Source organism: Pseudonaja textilis, chromosome Z (assembly GCF_049901715.1).
Source record: "Pseudonaja textilis isolate UNSWEBS1 chromosome Z, rPseTex1.2, whole genome shotgun sequence".
NCBI lineage: Eukaryota > Metazoa > Chordata > Lepidosauria > Squamata > Elapidae > Pseudonaja > Pseudonaja textilis.
Genome location: NC_142008.1, coordinates 130,569,336 through 130,590,789, shown reverse-complemented (window position 1 = coordinate 130,590,789; position 21,454 = coordinate 130,569,336). Strand labels below are relative to the sequence as shown.

The following is a 21,454-nucleotide window of genomic DNA, read 5'->3' as shown; positions in this document are numbered from 1 at the left end:
CCATGATTGGTGAGGGTTGGAGTAAAATGTAAATTGCTTTTTCTCAGGGTTTAATTTCCTCCACATGTCTATCAAATTTAGTTCTATCATCATTTCCTCACATGTTTTCGGTAGTTCTCTTTTTTTCTCCCCCCCCCCCACCCCCCGGTAAGCCACTTTTTTTCAGTGCCATTGTAACTTTGAACGGTCGCTAAACAAACTGTTGTAAGTCAAGGACTACCTGTATCCAGAATGTTTTCTTTTAAACCAACTGACTAGCTTAATTAGCTTTAAAGCAGCGAATGTAGTTCCAAAGTGCAAAGTCAAAGAAAGATAAGCCGTGTTACAAAGTTGGTTCCCCACAAATCCAAACAGCCACACTTTTTGCAAAAGCCCAGCTTATATGAACCATATGCAGAGCAGAGGGCAATCAAATAGGATCTTAATCAGAAATGGAGCTGAAATAATTCTAATTATCTCAGTACCTTCCAATGAAAAAAACAACAACAGCACTCCCACCTGCCCCCTACTTCTGTAATATACTATTTAGAGAAGGGAAGTCCTCTCAGGAACTGCCATTTCCTCGTCCAAGTTACATTGGATCTTATCCAAGGTAACTTATCCAAATCTCAAATTAAGTAACTTTTGGTGACCAGCCTCCCCCCCCCCCCAGCCTAGACACGAGTGACATCGAGCTGGCTCTGCAAAAAAGCAAATCAATTTTATACAAAGGCTATGAAAAAGAGTTGTGATGTGGAGCATGCAACGCCATGTGCTGAGACTGCCCACCATGGCCCAATCCCCATTTCTTCTAAACCTCCAAGTCAACTGTTACTGCCTGCTGAGGAAAAACAGTGTGGCTCCACTGACACTTCTATCTCACAAACTCGGAATGGGAAAACTTGCTGTGGGACAACTCACCGCGGCCAACTTGCCACAGGACAACTCGCTGCAGGACAATTCAACAATTCAATTTAATTATTTAAAATAATTAAAAAAATGATTTTTATTGTTTGTCATTCACATTTTATTTTGTCCCTCCTTTTGCATTGTTTCTTTAATTATTCTATTTCACCATCTCTTCCATATGTGTAACTCTTGTCCCATGGCAAGTTGCCCCATAGCAAGTAGGCCGCAGTGAGTTGTCCTAGACCTGTGATGGCGAACCTATGGCACATGTGTTGGAAATGGCATACGAGAGGTTGCCTGGAATAGCCCCACTGCGCATGCGCCCCCACCAGCCAGCTGATTGTCGGGTGGGAGACGCGTGTACATGCGCATAGGTGTGTGGTGGGAGGGGGGCACGTGCATGGGGTCGCACGCATATACAGGGGGAGGGAGAGTCACGTGCACATTGCATCGTGGGTGCAGGTGCGTAAACACGCACACACGAACGCACTTTTAGCGTGCAATGTGGAAAAGGTTTGCCATCATGGTCCTAGATCCTTACCAACTAATAGGAAAGTCCTCTAGAAAAGATCATAGAGGCCAAACCCTACACATATCAGCAAACAGTGGTAGTTTATACGATATATTAACAGGCTTATCCTGACCTATCCCAAAGGTGCTTTTTCAAGAGGCAAATGGTCTTTCTTGTTTTTCTTCGAAGACATTTCACTTCTCATCCAAAGAGCTTCTTCAGCTCTGAGTGGATGGTGGGGAAAGGAGGATCTATAGTCCTTGCAGACAGTATAAATCCTTCCATTCCCTACCATCCAGTCACAGTTGAAGAAGCTTTTTGGATGAGAAGCTTCTTCTCATCCAAGAAGTTTCTTCTCATCCAAGAAGTTCATCTGTGAAATGTCTTCAAAGAAAAACCAGAAACTCCAGTTGCTTCTTGAAAAAGCACCTTTGGGACAACCATGACCTGGATGACTGAGAATCTCCATAGACATTTATTCCTGACCCAATCCACAGATATTGTTAGGCCAAAAACTATAATTTATAAGCCAGAATGTTTGGGGTCTGACAACTCACCAAGCTAAAAACCAAACAAACTTAGCAATGAGGGAATCTCAAACTTTGCCATATTGTGTTCCTCTGAAATCATAAATCAGATGTTTTTAACAAGTTATGTCTGACCCTTCCTCCCCCAAAGAACCTGGCCATGTTTCAAAAAGTTCTGAAATCCTGGCTCTTCCCCAGGCCCCACATTAGACTAGACCTCCCAGTTTATTGTCTGTTAATCCCTGCTTTTTTTCAGGGCTTTGTGTGAGGATTTTGTTCTTATTGTTTGTCTGATTTGTACAACTGTTTTTACTGTATGCCACCCAGAATGCTTATAGACTATACAGTCCATTACTAAAATTAAAAAATTAAGAAATAAAATGCATTTCCTGAAGCAAATAATTTGTTCGTTTGTTTTAAAAAAATACCAATCACCTACTTTTAATAATTATATTTTAAATTGTATAACAAATGAAGCAGTTACAGAATCTTTGCACAACTTTTTTCCAGACGATTTTGCTGCCTTCACATTCCCAGCAGTACTTTGATAAAACCACAGTGAGTGGTTCTCCAGTAATAAAAAAAAATACTGTGGAAACTAAAGATATCTAACTTTCATGATACTTTCTTGATTCAAGCTAACTTTTATTAACACAAAAGCCTTTTACTTACTAGCTAATAAAAACGTTTCCATTATGAAAGATAGGTGTCTAAAATAATTACTGAACTTCACTAGCGCATAACTACAAGCCAAGCCATCAGTGATAAAGAGAAGTATTTCCAAAAATGCGAAATTGGTAGTCAGTACCTTGTAACTATTTCCCAGTGATCAACAATTCATTATGCAATGCAGAAATGAGAAATTCTTCAATTTGTGTTAGAAATTTTAATTTTAAATTTTGTAAACCAAATGCCACAACTGAATTGACGTTTTTGATAAAACAGGTAATTTTTAACAAATTTATTTCTTTTTGCATAAAAATACCATGCAAAAAAATCAAATATAATTTCAAAATAGTATCCTATAACAAAATAACACAGTATTACTGCCATTCATGGTGTAGGAGAAGGAAACATAGAATCTGGGGGCGGAGTTAAAAGAGGGATTAGCCTCATTTCCTAAGTAGCCACAAGCAGACTAAATCCAACCTCCCTTGAATTCCACTGACTTTTTTTCAACTTCACAGAGTTGCCAAGCTTTAGTTGAGAAGATTCCTGTGCCTAAGCTTTTTAGCAATAAATGAGTTTCATTGGATGTTGGTCTTTCTCACCTGACGCAGAAGAACCAATCTCTAATAAGAAATGGGAGTAAGAAGAAAAATAAACTTGACCCAGAATATGAGAATTCTTGGCTTAGCATCTATACACTCAACTAAAAAACTAAGGTCATCCAAATGGATTTATTTAAAATAAGAATTACCTTTAAAATATTTTCTACGTTCTCCGATTTGGGCTCCAGAGATAGAGAGCCAAGCCTTAATATACACCGATTACTACAGGTAGTCCTTGAGTTACAAATATAATGGAGCCTTCCCTTTCCATTCGTAACCCAAGGATTCGTGGGAGTGAATCTTGTGCCTTCGATGCAATCATTCCCTCCTTTCACCCACATATTGCTAATCGAACGTGCAGCTTGTTAAGTGCACATGGGAATTTCAGGGTGGGGAAGGCCATGGGGGCGGGGGACAGGCCACCTGCTGGAAAAGGCCTCCCCACCCCACTGAAATACCTCATGCTCCCCACAATTGCTTCCCGCTCCCCAACCTGCTTTCCCAGGTCACTTACCATGCAAGGATCTAGCAAGAAGTCCCCTCTCCAGCCTCTCAGCTGCACATGACCTTCTGCAGCTCCATTTTGGCCTGCGCAGGCCTCAGTACAGCTCTGTTTCGGCTGGCGAATTGCCAGGCGATGCTTGCACAGGCCTAAACAGAGCGTCGGAGGGGCGGGCGCGCCCCTCCGAACCTCCACTTTGGCCAGCAAAGTGCAGGACGAATGTCGCAGGGACTCTGTGGTTGTTTGTAAGGGTGAACAACTGCTGTGGTGCTGCAAGATTCGTAGTTTCGAGACTTGTTCATAAACACTAGGGGCACTGATTGTGTAATTTTGAACATTCGCTAAGGGAACACTTGCAACCTGGAGATTCTGTGCATTCAAATTCTTTTATCTTCTCCAAACTAAACATAAGATGACAAGATTTATACCACATACAGAGGCATCATTGTTTTTCCATATAAAGGGAGAAAACAAAGATGTTTTATGACATTAAGACTGCTCCAGAAATGGCTGTGTCTATAGTCCCATTGCTAACCAAATAATTAAAGGTGACTGCAGTATCTAGAGACCAAAATACATGGACAAATTAAATACGGTGAACTCAAGGGAAAATTTCTCTCTTTTCTGATACCTGACATATGACTGACAACTTTGCTATGTAAGCACCATTTTCCCATTGTCCAAAAGGTTGGTAGGGCATGTGGTTTTTTTTCCTACTTCCACAAACCCAGGCAAGAAACTTAATTTATGAGGGGAGCACTTCTGAAGAATTCAATAGGACTTTCTCTTTCATATCTCTCTTAAATGACATTACAGTTTTATTGTTCATAGATTTGTTTTAGGAATTAGTGCTGAAGGCAACTTTCTTTATCTTCCTTTATCTATTGTACTTCAATCAAAGGGTATAGGAGTGTTAAAATGACACATATCATGAGGTTGGGGTTAATTTTAACTGTAGGCCATTGCTTGGGATATGCCTCTGGCCAGATATGGTTAGAAGTCTATCTGCAGCTGCATTTGGAGTTTGGGGGTGGGAGGCTGTGGATATTCCCTCCTTCCTTTTTCTACTGAATTCTCTCAAACAATTCCCCAGTTCCCTGTATTTCTGCTGAAATGGTTACAACAGGAAGCAAATGCTGCACTTTAAAAAAAAAATCTGAACCTGCCCTACCAGATGTCATGCAAACAAATGTGGTGGAATTTGATCCAGAGGTTATTGATATGGAGAAAGGGCACCAGCAGATCAAGGAGACCTGTAACTCAATCTCAGAGCCTGGCAACCTGCCAAATTGGTGAGAGTTATATCAGGGGCACACCCTTTCTCTGCAGGTATAACTTCAGAAAAATGAACACGATCAAGACAAGACACAAATGTTTCCACACCACCCTTTTTGCTGCCTTCAACCCGAAAAGACAAAGTTGCACTGCAGACAAGGAGCAGGTTCACATTTTTCAAACATCCTCATAACTGAACCTAAACAGCCAGAACTAAGTCCAGTGCTTCACCACATCAGGAACTCCCCATTTGGAACCTAGCTTTTAAAACAATGTGGGAATTTTGGAAGTTATGGTTCTATCAATGGTAGATTGACTAGAGTGAGCCCGGAAGGAAGGATCGAGCAGGTCATGACTCACGAGTCCACATGAGATTTAAGTCCAGCCCACCTTGAATTTCATTAACTCTTATCTACCACCAATTTGCTCTGACTGCTAGCAGTTCAGATTTCTGTAGAGTGTTAGCATGCCCTATATCTGTATTCATTTCCATTGCCTTGACTATTATATTGGAACTGGGGGAAACCAGAAGTGGGAAAGGCTGCTGTATAGGAATGGGGTTGCAGATGTTGTCAGGACATGTTTTTTGCTGATGCAGAAAGTGTAACACTCATCTGGTCCCCCATTTCTAGTCTAATGCTTTTTCTCCAAGCTAAATATGACAGTATTTATACCATACACACATAGGTGTTCTTCCATATACAGTAGAGAAATTAATGAAATTTAATGAAATTAAAAATGCTCTGGGTGATGGCTCTGGTCTTCGGGACGTTATACAGGTAGTCCTAGTTTAGTGACTACAACCGGGACCAGCAACTGGATCATTAAGTGAAGTGATTGCTAAGTGAAACTGTGACAGTGCTTACACTCTTATCTCAGCTTTCCTTTGCTTACAGACCTGCAGAAGTTGTAAATGTGAGGATTGGTATGTGAGGACAAAAAATTACTTTTTCATCATTGTTGTAACTGTGCATGAATGCTGTATAGATAGACCTCAACTTACGACCATTCTCTTAATAACCATTTGGGGTTACAACGAATCCCTTAAAAATGTACTTACGACATGGATTTGAAGTTCTGACAGCCACTCCCCATGGTCACAAGATCACATTTTGGGTGCTCAGCAACTGGCCCAAATTTACAGCCATTTGCAGCATCCTGAAGTCATGTGACCACGATTTACAACGGGTGCTTACTTCCAGTCTCAAGCAAAAAAACCCTCACTGCAGAAAATGGGTTTGTTTACTGACTACATCATTCTCTTAATGACCACTGATTTGCTTGACTAGCATGGTGAGCTGCTTAACAACTACCACAAAAAATGTCATAAAATATGACATTGATGACCTGCTTAACCACCAGCACGACTTATGGCCATAATTGTGGGGTCAATTATAGTTATAAGCTGAGGAAAACCTGTACAAGGCAGTCATTAAACAAGGAATACTTGTTTTATCACTTCTACCCAAAGATTTAAGATGACTGCAGCATCCTAGAGACCACATACAAATTAAATAAAATATGGTGAATTCAAAGGAACATAGATCTCCTTTCTAATGTCCAATGTATGATTGACAGCTTTGCTATTTTAATCATTATTCTTCCCATCATCCAAAGGAATATGATTCTACCTTATGAAATATATAGGCTAAAACACACAGGGAGTAGTCCAAATAATCTTTTTATACCAAAGAAGAATCACCTGGAGATGAGAGGTGTAGATGTCAACTAGACCAAGGCCCAGAGCACTTACCGGTTGCAGTCTGGGCCAGCTTCTCCTTAGTTTTGAGGGCATGGGCCCGCTCTTCTTTGAGACGCTCATCGTCTTTAAGGAGCGCTACCAGCTGCTTGGCCTTCTCCCGCACGTTAACCCCTTGATCTTTGCCATCCCGGTCAACGTACTGAAAATCCTTTAGTGTCTGGATGGCATATATGTTCTCCTTACACTGCTGTGCAACCCTCTCTGAACCTGTCTTGATTAGGTATTCCATAAGTGTCATAGCCTGGAAGAGATGCAAGAAGCAAAGAACTCATGACATTTTCATGAAGGTAAAGGTGAAAATCAGAAAATCAGAATCTGAGAAACGTTGGTCCTGGGAAGCAGAATTATGGGAGTGCTAAGGATCAAGTCAAGTAAATAAGTTTTCACGTAGGAGACATGGTAATAGGTGGAATTTACTATCCAAATGTCTCGGATAGCTTTATATTTTTAGAGCAGAGGCCCAGGTTGAACTGGATGCAAATTTGCAGGTTCTCGGTCAAAGAAAAGGGGCAGTTTTTATATGAAAAAATTGCCAGTATTTATATGAATTGATGATTCAATGGTAAAAATGCAGAGCCAGGCAGGCCAAGGATGAGTTTCATTAGTAAACTTGGGCTGGTTGCTTTTTCTTTTTCAGCTACTCCTACTCCACAGGTAACTAGGTGATAAAAACCAGTGATCCACATTACAAGGCCATCATACTGACATCATCGTTTGTGGGAAAAATAATTTTAAGGAACCAAAGCAACTTATGGAAAGGATTGTCATGATAAAAGGGCAGACTGAGATGAGCACAGACCCAGCATGCTTTCTGTGTTTCTGGAAGGTACCTGCACTGCATTTTAGAGAACACAGACTTACACAGGAATAATAAACAAATGATTCATCCACATGGGAACCAGATCTAACAAATATCAGAAAGCTCATTGCAACGCCTTGACTTGCTGTCAATAACCACCGATTTCTCTATAATATATCTGCAAACAGCAAGGTCTCCTACAACTGAAGCAGGAGGAGAAAAAAAGGAGGGGAAATATGAAGAAACGCATCTGGGCAAGTTGTATACCTCCAAATGTTGCTGGTCTACTTCTCCCACTATTCTACCCATGATGGCTAATGCTTCAGAAAACTGCAACTCAAATCACCAACTTCCCCATTCTTTGTGCAAAATGGCATTCTTCAATACTACATTTCCCATCATGGTCGGTGCTATTTAGAATCCATCAACACCTAGGGGTTAATGGTTGCCTACCCCATCTAATGAAAATTGTTGTATGCTCCACTTAACATAGGACATTCAACTTTGACTGAAAATAGCTCACAAAGCTTTACTCGGGCTATATTTTTTACTTGGCCTTGCTAAGCAAATGCGCTGCATATATTCAAAGAAGATACGTAAAGGAATAGAGGTTACTGTCCCATCTAATTCAATAGTCTACATCAGGGGTGTCAAACTGGCGGCTCACGGGCCAGATGCATCACATGCAGGCCACGCCCACCCTGGCCACACTCCACAAAGGCAAAAAATGTCGCAATATGTGTCATGTGACACGATCAAGTTTAACACCCCTGGTCTATATCAAAAGGGTTGCAGGCAAGCCCTGAGAACTCGTCTTGCAATCTTGAAGGCCCTTCTGAACATGAGGCTGAAAAACATCAGCGTAATTTTGTGCTCAACTGAACACTGATTTTGGAAGCTTTAATTAAAAATCAAAAAACCACCCCCGTAAAACTCTCTCCAAATTCAGTCGTGTACAGGTAGTTTGCAATCGGTCGCCTAGCAACCATTCAATGTTATGAGAGATTCCTCCCCCAAAAGATACTTGTGACCCAGATGGTAAGTTCCAATGGACAAGTGGCCCTCCCAGTTCCATGACTGCATTTAGGCATTTGGCAACCAGCCCACACTTAGCGACTTGCAAAGTTCCGTGATCACATCTGGTTCCTAGCAAAAATGGCAGCTTGAACAACAAGGTCGCTTAATGACCGGCACAAAAAAAGTTGTAAAATCAGGTGTGGTCACATGATGACCCACTTAAATGACAGGCATGAGTTGCAACCATAATATCCAGGCTCAATTGAGATCATAAGTTGAGGACTACCTGCATGATGGAATCCCATCCCTCCGTTTTAAAGCTTGACTGCCTCGAGCTCCTGGGCTACCAAAAGGTGTCCAGCCGTAGTTTAGAAGCTTTCTAGGTTTCAGACCTTTCCAGCTTTTCCTGAATATGTAATGGACTAAATTTGAATATCAGGATAAGAAGTTGGTTCTCTACCGCTGATCAAGAGCCCCTCCATTTGCATGCTTGAGAATTAATCAGTATTTGAGAACGAATTAACATATGTGGACTTTTTGGATAAAGCATGCAGATTGCAACGCACACATCCATTCTTAATACTGTGTTGTGTGTCTCCAAAGAAGCATGCCTTCTGTAATAAAATGCACATCATAATACATATTAACTTTTCCACTTTCTTAATAAGGTATCTGTGGAACAGTGTGGGAATGGAATAAAACAGACTTAACAGTGAATAGCTGTGAAAAATCAAAACAGGAGGATTATGGCACCGTTACCAGAGACGTATATATTTGCAAGAACAAGAGACAGTGCCTGTTTACCTTGTAGACATGACGCCAATTTTTCCCATGATCGTTGAGACGCTTCCAGATCATGCTCATGATTTCTGAGAAGGCTACCACATTGTAGGTGAGATCGGCAATTTCAGACATAAGAGAACTAGATGGGCCCCAAGGGTCATTTGATGTAGCCTCACGAACCTTGATTTCAGCTTCAGAGTAATTATGTACGATATTCTTCATCTGGCGGCGCAGTGAAGACGTCGACATGGTGGTGACGGTGGGGTGGGGGATAGGAGAGACCCAATTTGTACTGTACACCAAGCTTCCTGTGGATGGCTTTGAAATAAGCCGGACTAATGGTAGCCAAAAGGGCTCCCCGGGTTAAAGCAAATCAAGTTTTTTAATCAAATGCTTAAGACAGTGAATCCTGCATATCCAGTCCGAATGGAATCTAGTTTGCTTCGCAAGAGGCAGGCCACGACTTCTGCTCCTGTGCCACTTGCCTGAAGTCCCTAGCTGGCCATGCACCCCCTGAGCATCCATCTGGGCGTCGCAGCCATTCCGAGACACGGCTGAAAAAGAAAGAGAGAAAAACTTTTAACATTGATTTATTTAAATTGCTATCCCACTTTTATTACTTTATAAGTAACTCAAGGCAGCGAACATGCATAATATTCCTCCCCTCCCCTTTCGCCCCCTTTCACAACAATTCTGTGAAGTGGGCTGGACTGAGAGTGAGTGGCTATGCTGACCCCACTCACCCACACGCCAAGGTTGGTGTAGAGAGCTTTATTCGGCCTGGTCCCCCATCAGTTCTATTTTAGGTTTTTCAGGTAACCCCCAGCTGCAAGCTTAGCACAGTAATTGGCTCGTGACCAAGTAGATAACCAAAAGTAAAACAAACTTGCAGTCAAAATTAAAACAGCCTTGGAAATAAAGGTTTTGCCTGGGTAGGTACCAAAAATAAACGGCCCAAATCTCCTCTGAGGTCTGGGGCCTCCACTGAGGTTTGTAAACAAGTCTGGTGGTCCGGTTTCAGAGCTTGCAAGGAGAAGTCAAAGGAACTCCCAAGCTAAGAGTTCAAGGGGTCATTTTTAGCAAAGCTAGCCATGAACAAGCTCTAGACTAACCTTCCAGGCAATGGCCAATTAGTCCACCCGACTGATAACTGGCTGCTCCAAACATAAACACTCTCCACAACTGAATTAACTCCAGTGCGGAATCCCAGAAACAAACTACCATCTGGCCACGACTCACACACATTGCTTCCAGCAACACCTCCCTCCATTTGCCGTGTTAAATAGCCCCTCCCAGTGCAGCGCATTAAGGGTGGGGCCTTTTCTTCATCAATCTGGCAGATCTCCGCCTCTGCCCTTCGCATTCTAGCCTCCACAAGGCCGGTAGCTCCTCCCCCTCTTCCTCATTGGCCTGCAAGCTCTCCCCAGACAAGGCATGTACTGCCAGCAGTCCAGGGTCAGCACTACCAGATGTGCCAGGAATGCTCTCATACTCCCTCAAGGCCTCTGAGGAAGACATGGAGGAGCTGTCGTCCACAGGAGACATCACAGTGGACTGAAGTCAGGTTTAGTGTCTAAGGTGAAACCTCAACTCACAGTCTCCTGGTTTTCAGACAAGCCCCTTCAACACAACACCAAGCCTGGAATGAAGGATATCGACCCTATTCCTATGCATGATTTGCATGAATCCAAAAATAAGGTCCCAGAACATTATCCAAATTTTGGATTAAAGGCCCTTACTTTAGGACTTTCTTTAAGAACTTGGTCAAACCAAAAGTTCCCTCCCAAGCTAGCTTTAAGTCCTCAAGAGAAGGGCATCAAGAGAAGTGCAAAAAAATCAGGCCTGCTTCAAAGATTAACTTGTGGTATTGATAACCAAGAGAAAGAAAAGGACAAAAAAATTCTACACAGCTCTTTATCAGAGAAACTTTAAAAGCAAGTAAAATTAAAAGCTCAGTATGGCACTTTAGATGCTGCATTCTTCATTTCTGTTGTTTAGCCACTTTAAAAGCAGATTGGATCAAGGCTTGTAAATCTGAAAGACTCAACATTTTCTTGGGCTTACGGGTAACAGCTTCAAGACAAAAGTTGCAGCTGAACAACAGAAGAAGATTTTCTTGTTCTGGATCAGAACAAAAATTGATCTGTCTTGCATTTTAGCAGTGGCAACTGGAAAAGAAGATATTATGAGACATGAGCAAGGACACAGCCCACCCTGACAAATACATTCTACATACTGTAGGAATGTCTAACCTTAGCAACTTTAAAGATTTATGGACTTCAATTCCCAGAATTCCCCAGCCAGCCATGTTGCATTTGCTTTCTCAAAGAAAACTACCTAGTCCTACATCTCCCAGACAATGTAAGATTTGGAAACATGGAGGGGTGGGGAGAGAGGAACAATACAATCAAGCTACCCATTTCTTTCTCCATTTACTTTTTACACAATGCAGCATCGCCTTTTTTTTCCAGCCAGGTTTCTTTGGTCAAAACACTAGCAGACATCTGTTAAGGTTGCAATTTTGGCAGCATTTACTTGCATCAGCCTGCAAGATCAGGATCCAAAACCTCATATGTGATTTATTTTACAGTTGCCTTTCCTCCAAAAAAGGCTCACGGAGGCACAGAATCTACCTTACTTATAACTTTGTAACGACCTTGTGAAATAGGCTTCAAAACATGTTACAAAAGGCTTAGATTATTGTACACGTGGCCCTCGACTTATGACCACAACTGAGCTCAAAATGTATGTTACTGACACATTTGTTAAGTGAATTTTATGATCTTTCCTGCCAATGTTGTTAAGTGAATCACTGCAATTAGTGAATCTGCCTTCCCCATTGACTTTGCTTGCCAGAAGTTTGCAAAAAGGGGATCCCATGACCCAGGGACACTGCAACAGTCATAAACATGAGTCAGTTGCCAAGAGTCTGAATTTTGATCACATGACCACGGAGATGTTACATAGGTTGTAACTGTGAAAAACGGTCATGAATCACTTTTTTCAGTGCCGTTGTAACTTTGGACGGTCACTAAATGAACTGTTGTAAGCCGAGGAATACCTGTATTAAAGTCGGCAGCTGAACAAGGAACTGAACTGGAAACTTCACAACTGACATTTATGAAGCCCCAAGAAAAAAAGGCTTGGAGAGAAAAAAAATAGAGGGAATAAGACAAAAATGGGGAAACAAGTTTTAAGCCTTCATGCCAGAATAAAATGCTTCAACCACAACGAAACCCAATTTTACCCAAACACACAGATTTTCCGATATTATTTACTAATTTCACTTCTTATCCCCTGCCCCAGCCCCATATAGAAGAAGACAGGAAGATCTTACCCCCACCTCCCCTAGCCAAGTAACTTTAGCGATTTCAGTGAATCTGAATTTGTCAGAATGGCTTCTAGGACAATTCAGGCTGGAAGCAAAAATTCCCAAGAGTAGATGGGTTGGTGGAAAAGAAGTGAGGTAAGAGCAACGGAAAGCGGAAATTGTGCAGATGGCAACATCTGACCCCAAATTCTCTTTAACTTCCTGAAAGCCTCTGCCCTACTTAAGCCCTGATATTCTTAAACCTCAAAAGGAAGGAAGCCCACATTTCTAAGGAATGAGTCACAGGGGCTCATTCTTCCTCTTTCTGCCCCTTTTCATTTTGTTCAACTCAGTTTCCAGCTCTAAAGTTTCAAGTCACCAACCAATAAGCTGAAGATGATTCAAGAGAAGCCAAAGTGACCAAAAGCCCTAATGCGCAACAAGCGCACTGAGCTCAAAGAAATGGGAGCATTGATTTCAGGCACACTTTTCTAAATTTCTGTGTTTAAACTGTCCTAATTTCATAAAGTTAAGACGGTATAAATAGATGGTAAGGCCATTTTAAGAATATTATTCTCCATCCTGCTTGGGAATACAGAGCTACTTAAAGCACATTGAGACATTTTTTTTTTTAAAGAAACAAAACCTAAAGCAAGTTCAACGTCCATCAGTTTTGGAAAATAGTAAAACTGAACAGCTTCTTCATCAGCCTAGAAATCTCTAGGCTTCTCCCAAAATTCCCAGTTAAGCATTTTCTTTTGGAAATTGTAGTCCCAAATTTGATAATTCAGAACAGCTGATAACAGGAAGCATTAACTTTGTCCAAAGACTCATAGCTCAATTTCCTTCACTTCTCAAACATTGCAAGGAACATTAGAGAGACAATGTGAAATAGCAAATATAATACAATGATTTTTCTTATTTTTATTACATTTATAAGTCTATGTGGGGGGGGATAGTTTCTATCATCTCTCTCTTTATTCTACATACAGGCTGGAGTTAAGGGAACTGTACTTCAAATATTCTGGACGGCACTCAGTTTTACAGAATATAGAGTAACAGAGATGGAATGGGTTCCTGGAGATCTTCTAATACAATCCCTGCTCAAGCAGGAGGCCCTATACCATTCCAGACAAACTGCTGTCCAGTCTCTTCTTAAAAACCTTCAGTGATGAAGCACCCACTATTTCTGGCTGAAATTCATTTTCCTGATTAATTGATCTTAGTTTCAGGACATTTCTCCTTGGTTCTAGATTGGATCTCTCCTTGATCAGTTTCCATACATTACTCCTTTGGGTATTTTGGAGAATACATGACAAAACACTTCAGCAACACACAAAAATTCATTTAATATTTAATTTTTTACTATTTTGTTATTATTTATTTACAATAATTTTCAGGGCCATAGCATGGTGGATTGCTTACAGAAAAATTATTCCTATGAAGACTCACACTGAACCCAGATAAATTAAATTATCTTGAAAAGCAGAGGTAAATTATCTCTATCATTAGAATGTTCAAAGTGATTCAAGAAAGTCCAGCTACAGAATCATTTCTCTGAGTGGCTCAGAAATGTCCCCTTTGACATAGGCTGCAATAAAAGTGACCATTTTTGCTACAACTACTGGGATTAACGGGTATCTATGATACTGAGTTCTACTGGCTGGTGAAGAAATTTCCATGTTGTGATTCAGTACCGTCTATTTTGAGAAGAAAGCTACAGCTGCAAAGAAAAATAGGTGAAAGGTTTCTAATTCACTCGAAATATTTTTAATCTCTTCTTGAAATTCTCTACATGATTTTGCAGCATGCAAGAAGACTGAATACTTGTATGAAGCAAAGATTCTAATACATTATAATTCACCCCTTTTAATTTTCTATTTAAAAATCTGGTCTATATGGCATTTAAAATTAATTACATGAAGGTTTTTTCCCCCATGTTGGTAGCATCAAAGGATTTGCCAGTAACATCACCATTGCCCGGGGGATGCCCGGTTGGGAGCTCCTTTCATATCCTTGTGAACTTGCCCACAAAAGTGGTAATGAAGCAGCCTGGTGGCTCACAGGCTTAGAACTGATGACCAGCAGGCTCACATTCGAGACCCGTTGCTGCTGCTGGGGTGAGGTGAGCACCCCATCATAGGCTCCAGCTCCTGCTGACCCAGCAGTTTGAAAGCAGGCAGCTGCAAGTAGATTAATGGGTAATGGGAACACATCAAGATAAGTAACTTTTCTTGATGAAATGGGACAAATTAGTAATGATTTGGGGGTGAAATAGTCATGTTTCAGCAAAAACAGTTCCACAAATAAATAAAAAAGCCTTTTTTCTGCCCACTGCAGAAATTATAATCCAAACCCCAATTTGTTTCAACTAAAACAAACAAAATCACCATCAATTGATGCAGCAATTATTCCAGCCATGATATACACTTGTTGGTGCTACCGCTAATTTATTTTGCTTTCTGTCTGAGACCATGGACAGTCTTTGACCAGTCATGATAGACAATAATCAGATGTAATCAGATCAAGGGTCTAAACTTGCTATAAGGTAGCCACAAAATGAAAACACATGCGAACATAGACCTCTGACAGGATGTCAGCCTCCTGCAGCTTCCTAAGCAAACATTTAAGGGAAAAAAAATCAAATTTGTAGACAATTTCAATTAACAGCTGTTTTTGTGGGTTGGCATTTTAAAAAAACCATCAGTCAGCCCACTTCCCCTTCAAACACCACAATTGCCATCTATAGGTTTGCTTTTCCTTCTCTTGCTTGCTTGCCTTGCCAAATGACAGAGGCTGTAACTCATACTGCAACATTTTTTGATGATTCGGTAGCTTTGGGCAAATTTTAAAACTGCTTCAGCAGCTAATCTTAGCTGAACATTGGGATTATATATAGAATCAATAAATGTTAAGGATATAAGACTTGTATTACCATCTCCTCAGAATACTCTTCTGATGAATGGAGCCCCATGTATTTTATCAAGTTGAAATTGCTTTATGCTGGATAAAATAGTCCTTGGTAGGGTTAGGGTAAAAAGTACCGCAGCATGAAAACTAGCATTGTTTTTTTTTTACTTATAAATTAAATTTTTCTTTTGGAGAAATTTGTTTTTCTTGCCCAATGGACTATATCCTGCAGGAGATATACCATTCTATAACAGGAATAATTGGCACTGGAAAGAAGAATCTAATATTCTCATCATCTTAATTTCATTTATCTAAACTGATTCTTATAGTAGAAAAGAGATACCACAATGTGTAATATACAATATTTCTGAAGTTGTGTGTCTTCATCTGGATCTCTAGCACCCTATTGTTTTCAACCTATTCTAACAAAAGCAGGTTTGAAAGAGAATTATATGAATCCAGCATAAAGATCAAATGACATAATTTGTCCATGAAACTAAAGGTGCAACTACAAACTTGATGGGCAGTTTTCAATAAATCAATTATCGACTCATATCTGGTCCAACATGGCTAAGGAACTTTGATTTGCCTTCCTCTGATGAAAGTTGGGATACAAACATGCATGTTTTCTAAACATTTTTCAGGAAAGAATTTTGCAAATAATTTATGCATAATTATTTGTGCAATAAACACACTCATTATAGCATTTAATATGCATAAGATGTGTTTTCAGGAAAATTTTCCTATGCAAATGAGTACGAGTTCCATAAGCATTTGTATCTCAACATTCTTAATTGTTTTTGTTACTATAAATCATATACTATATTTGATGTGAGGGAAAGGGAGCCATGAAATTCCCACTTCTCAATTTTTTAAAAACAATCACCTTAGAATATATACAACTCTGAATTCATAAAACTGCCTGAAGAGAAACCTTTACATGGAAAAAAATTACCCTAGAAAATGTTTTGGTACACATTTCTGGATACGAATATTGACAACAAAAGAAAAATATTCTTTTGATGTCTTGATGATAAACAGTTGATGATGGAACCAATTACTTAGAAAGTAACAAAATCATGTAAGGGTTGTTATTCCTTACAACAGTTTAAAGACTGGAACGTTTTCCCTGTGTTTAAAAAAAGGGGAGGGGGTAAAGCAAACCACTCCATTAATCCAGAAAACAAAAGCAACCAAAAAAGGAAGCATGTTCTTTAAAATGCTTAAGATGCATTTTTTAAATGCAAAACTTTTTGTCTATAGTATGGAGAAGGAAATCTTTACCTACCTCCCGTACTGGAGAAAATGTAAATGCAGTTAACGGTGCAAGCGTTCCAACTTATTCAGTGCTCAGAAACAAAGTTCATCCAAGTAAGAATTTATTAGAGACGTCATATTGGCACATCTGGGGAAACCCAAATTTGAGAGTTCCGGGCTTTCCTTCCCCAAAAGAAAAATCAAAGATTCATCCCCTACACCCACCATTTATCACATGGCCCAGTCAACCATCATCCTAACTGGAGCCATTCCTCTAAGCACTCCCCTCCGGGTGCAAGGTGACATGTCCTTGACTTCCTGTGAAAGAATTTTGTTTAGTCTAATCTTCCACCGCTCTATGAAATCCCCCCTACCAAATTCCCAGGCACTAATAGTGGCAGTCTTGGAGCTTCTGAGTAAAATATGGCCTCCAAGGCTGACAAATGGGGAATCAGATGCAGAACAGAATGATTTGTAATATGAATGAAATTTGCTCTCTGGCTTGCTTAATGTCAAAAGGGAGTGGAAGGGATGGAATAGCTATAACTCATGACAGCTACATGAAACAGCCATGTTCACAGGTAAACTGTTGGGAAAGACAATATGAATTGGGCACTAGAGGAGCTGTAAGTCTACTTGAAGCACCAGAGTATTTGCTGATTTCTTTTCACATCTCATATATAGTGGCTCACTTTTCTGCCTTGATGGAATAATTTATCCTGGAAATCACTGACAATCCAAAAAACGCAGAAAAGGTGTGCCATTTTTTCCTAGAAATCTCAAGGAATTCCATAATAAGGCAATGAAAATTTATTACTGGAAAGAACAATTACTGTTAATAACATATATTTAATTTTTGTTGTGGAGATGGAGAAAAGAAGAATGAGAGAGCTAGTAAATATTCACTAAGTTACAAAATCCAGGCAGTTCAACCATTTGAATTTTAAAGAATCCACAAGTTTTGATGATCTCCCAAAACCATTTTTCCCAGCTGGGGATCCTTCAGATGCTAAAAAGATTCCATCACTTACTTTCCTTAAGAGTGTTGGAAGATATTCTATTGAGAAAAATTAGTCAAAAAGTAGTATGAACTTGTGCAATATGTTTGGTACAATACTATTCTGTGAAAATATTGCTAATGTAGGCTTAATTTATTGCTTTCCAAATTCATTAATTATAATACTCCTACAAATGAAATATTTTAAAACTTTTCCTTAAAACAATTTAAAAAACCTTTCAAAGTTCAGCCTGCCCCACCCCCTCAACTCTTCTTTATCATTATCCATCAGCTAGCCATGATTATATAGCAAATTAGTTTTACGTGACTCAGTGAAGGTTGAGCACCTATGAAACACAACTAAGTCCACAAAAACAAAGCAGAATAACAATGCAGTCTGGATGTACAGTTACATTTCTAAGTCAGTATTGCAGAAGCGATTCCCAGCTGTCATACTAGAAATGATTGAGGATTCTAAAACATTTCTAATTTGAAGATTTAATGAAAATAATTTCTGATGTTCTTCTAGCAGTTCTTTTTAACATTTTTCACTGTTCATTATCTAAATGTCACAGCTGTTGCGTCATTCCATTAGGTCCCAAATTTGCTTGAAATAAAGCTAAGCCATATACTCTAAGCAAGGGGTCTCCAACCTTGGCAACTTTAAGACTTGTGGACTTCAACTCCCAGCTTTGCTGGCTGAGGAATTCTGGGAGTTGAAGTTCACAAGTCTTAAAGTTGCCAAGGCTGGAGACCCCTGCTCTAAGCTACCTACAGACCACAAGACCCTGAAGGTCACTGACAAAACTGACTCTAGGTAAGATAGCCAGATGAGAGAATGTATAAATAATCTCTCAAATAACCTGAACACAAGGAGAAAGCAAGCTGACTCCAATTTCCTCTATTTTTTTGAAAAAGAAATTGCAAGAAGCAATTTGGGAAGCAAAGACATTTTAGGCTGGTACTGGACAGGTAGTCCTTGAGTTATAACCACAATTGAGCCCGAAATTTATGTTGCTAAGTGAAACATTTGTTAAGTGAGTTTTGCCCCATGTTACAACCTCTCTTGCCACAGTTTTAAGTGAATCAAGTGTTAAGTTAATAACATGTTTGTTAAGAGAATCTGGTTTTCCCATTGACTTTGCTGGTCAAAAGGTCGCAAAAGGGGATTACATGACCCCAAGACACTGCAATGATCATACATATGAGTCAGTTGTCAAGCATCTGAATGTAAATCACATGATCATGGGGATGCTGCAAGTCATGTGTGTGAAAATGGTCATAAGTCACTTTATTCAGTGCCATTGTAACTTTCAATGGTCACTAAATGAACAGTTGTAAGTCAAGAACTAACCATACTTCTCTTTTACCTACTGTATTTCCAAATCAGGCCAGGATAAAAGTAAAGGAGGCAAAGGAGGAATAACTATCATATATACTGTAGCTGGAAGATATTTTGGACAGATGAATAAAAGTGTAGAAACCTGAGATAAAACTCAGGTTCAAATTTTCACTTAGCCATAAAGATTGTGTATTATTTTAAACTTCCTATCTTCATCAAAATTACAAGGTTGTTATGAAAACATGGGAGAGTGAGAGAACATGTATTTCACTTTGTGGTTCTGAAGGAAAAATAGCAAATTCAATAATAAGTTACTTAACTTTTTAAATTAAATTGAACTAATAATGCATCTGTCCAACAGTGGACTCTTTAATGTAGCTCTTGGAGAACTGATATGAAAGCAATACAGAAGTCTGGGGTTTTCATCAATGATATACTATCTCTGAATACAGACATTCAACTAAGAACTGTATTGATTAATAAGCCCTGACTGGCTGTTCTAATCTATAATCAAAGCTATCAAAAGGTAGCAGTTATTACCAAAACACATTGTAATAATGGATTTACAGCATGAAGCAGCATTTCTTTGCACCTCGGAATAGTCTATCAATCAATTTCATTTTATTCTCTATTTCTATTACACATTCTAATGTGCTCTCTTCTCATAAATCATCTTTATTTAAAACTTAACCTGCCCTATTCAAATTTGCTGGAGGTTCATTGATATAAATTCTTTCATTTCAATCAATTATTATTCCCTATTATTTGGCACTAATATAACTTGTCTCACGTACCAAATATTGGCCTAAATTCATCCTTATCACAGCCTGTTCCTTCTCCTGCTAAATACGTACCTTTCTTTCTTTGTGAGTTAATTTCTGAGACGAGACTGGGCTCTTAAAACTGAAAGAAGAACCTTCAACCAACAGGAAATGGGAGTCGAGACACACTGTCCACACGTTATATAAAGCCAATTCCTTTCCCCAGCCTCCACCCTTTGCTCCCGTTCATACCTTGACCTGCCAATGGCAGTTTACTTACCTGGATAGTATCAGGGAAATGTCGATCTTCCAGGCCGCAGAAAGGTTGGGGGCTCACACCAACAGATCTGTGAACAACCACGCCAACACTAGAGCCCCCCTCCCTCCCCCAGGGCCCCTAGGAAGCGTTTCAGCCTCCCCAATTCCTCCAGCCAGGAGGCATAGCCAGTGCCCCCTTTAAAAACGGGGGTTCCTGGTAGGCCAGGAAGACTAAGAAAGCTTCGTTTTCAAACAGCTCCCCCGCCTCGCCCCTCCCCTCCCCCGAGAAATTGGGCACAGAGAAGCTTGACACGTCAGGTGGAAGTCGAGAGCGGACCTGAGCGACAGACCTCGGAAGAGACTTGCTCCTTGGAGGGAAGGAGAAGCCGAAAAGAATGGGAGCCTCTGGGAAGGCGAGAAGAGAGAGAAAGAGAGAAGGCGAGCACGGACTGGGTTCAAAGGTCACAAAGGCAAGGAGGTCACGGAGGCCAGTTCTCCAGGGAAAAAAAGGCTTCGCAGGTCAGAAGTCACAGGCGGGACTCCGGGGGCCAGAAGGGAGGAGGAGGAAGAGGAGGAGGAGCAGACAACTCAAGTCTCGTCCCTGTGGAAAACCTCGGCCAGACCCCACGTCGGAAGACACCCCCAAACACCGCCCCCCCACGCCGTAGGCTCTCTCCCGTATCCCAGGCAATGCAGAGAAATCTGGGCCAAGGGAGGGCCGCTCTACCGCACCAAGACTCTATGGCCCTTCCGAAGGCTTTCGGCCTCTCTCAGCCCGAGGGGTAGATGCGGCACTAGCCGTGCCGGGAGGACGGCCCGCAAATCGGAAGCGGAAGCCGGCTCAACTTCCACCTCCAGGTGGTGCCCATTTCCGCCCTCATTCTTCTCCATGTTGAGAGTCCGGTAGTTCACGCATCATAGAGAATCGGGCCAAGACAAAAAAAAAATTATTTTATGTTATTTATTTTGTCAAGCGATTATAAGATAACAGGTATAAATATAAACATAGTTATGAATACATGAAATGGGTACATATAAGAAAAAATAAAAGAAACAATAGGGATAGGGACAGGGACGGTAGGCACGTTGGTGCGCTTATGCACGCCCCCTACAGACCTCTTAGGAAATGGGTGAGGTCAACAGTAGAAAGTCTAAGGTTAAAGTTTTTGGGGTTTGGGCAAGAAACCAGAGTCAGGTAGAGTATTCCAGACATTGAGCACTTTGTTGCTGAAACTGTATTTCCTGCAATCAAGTTGATTGAGCCGGGATCAAAAAACCCCACAA

At 40.5% G+C, this 21,454-nt stretch overlaps 1 protein-coding gene across 11 annotated transcripts in view; it reads right to left on the bottom strand.

The window, feature by feature from the left end:
- The window catches only part of EPN1 (epsin 1), a 43,680-nt gene extending 22,690 nt beyond the window's left edge, over nt 1-20,990 (bottom strand). For 6 of the 11 annotated variants that reach the window (XM_087918396.1, XM_087918400.1, XM_087918397.1 and 3 more), the window contains exons 1-3: nt 20,193-20,990; nt 9,357-9,889; nt 6,728-6,977 (exon numbers count right to left, since the gene is read on the bottom strand). In XM_087918396.1, the coding sequence (XP_087774522.1) occupies nt 6,728-6,977; nt 9,357-9,584 (478 nt within the window). In that variant the 5' untranslated portion in view covers nt 9,585-9,889; nt 20,193-20,990. Of the gene's footprint in view, nt 1-6,727; nt 6,978-9,356; nt 9,890-20,005; nt 20,069-20,192 lie in introns of those variants that run through there. The other 5 variants (XM_087918398.1, XM_087918399.1, XM_087918403.1 and 2 more) reach the window with 2 other exon arrangements.
- Nucleotides 20,991-21,454: the final 464 nt, after the last annotated feature.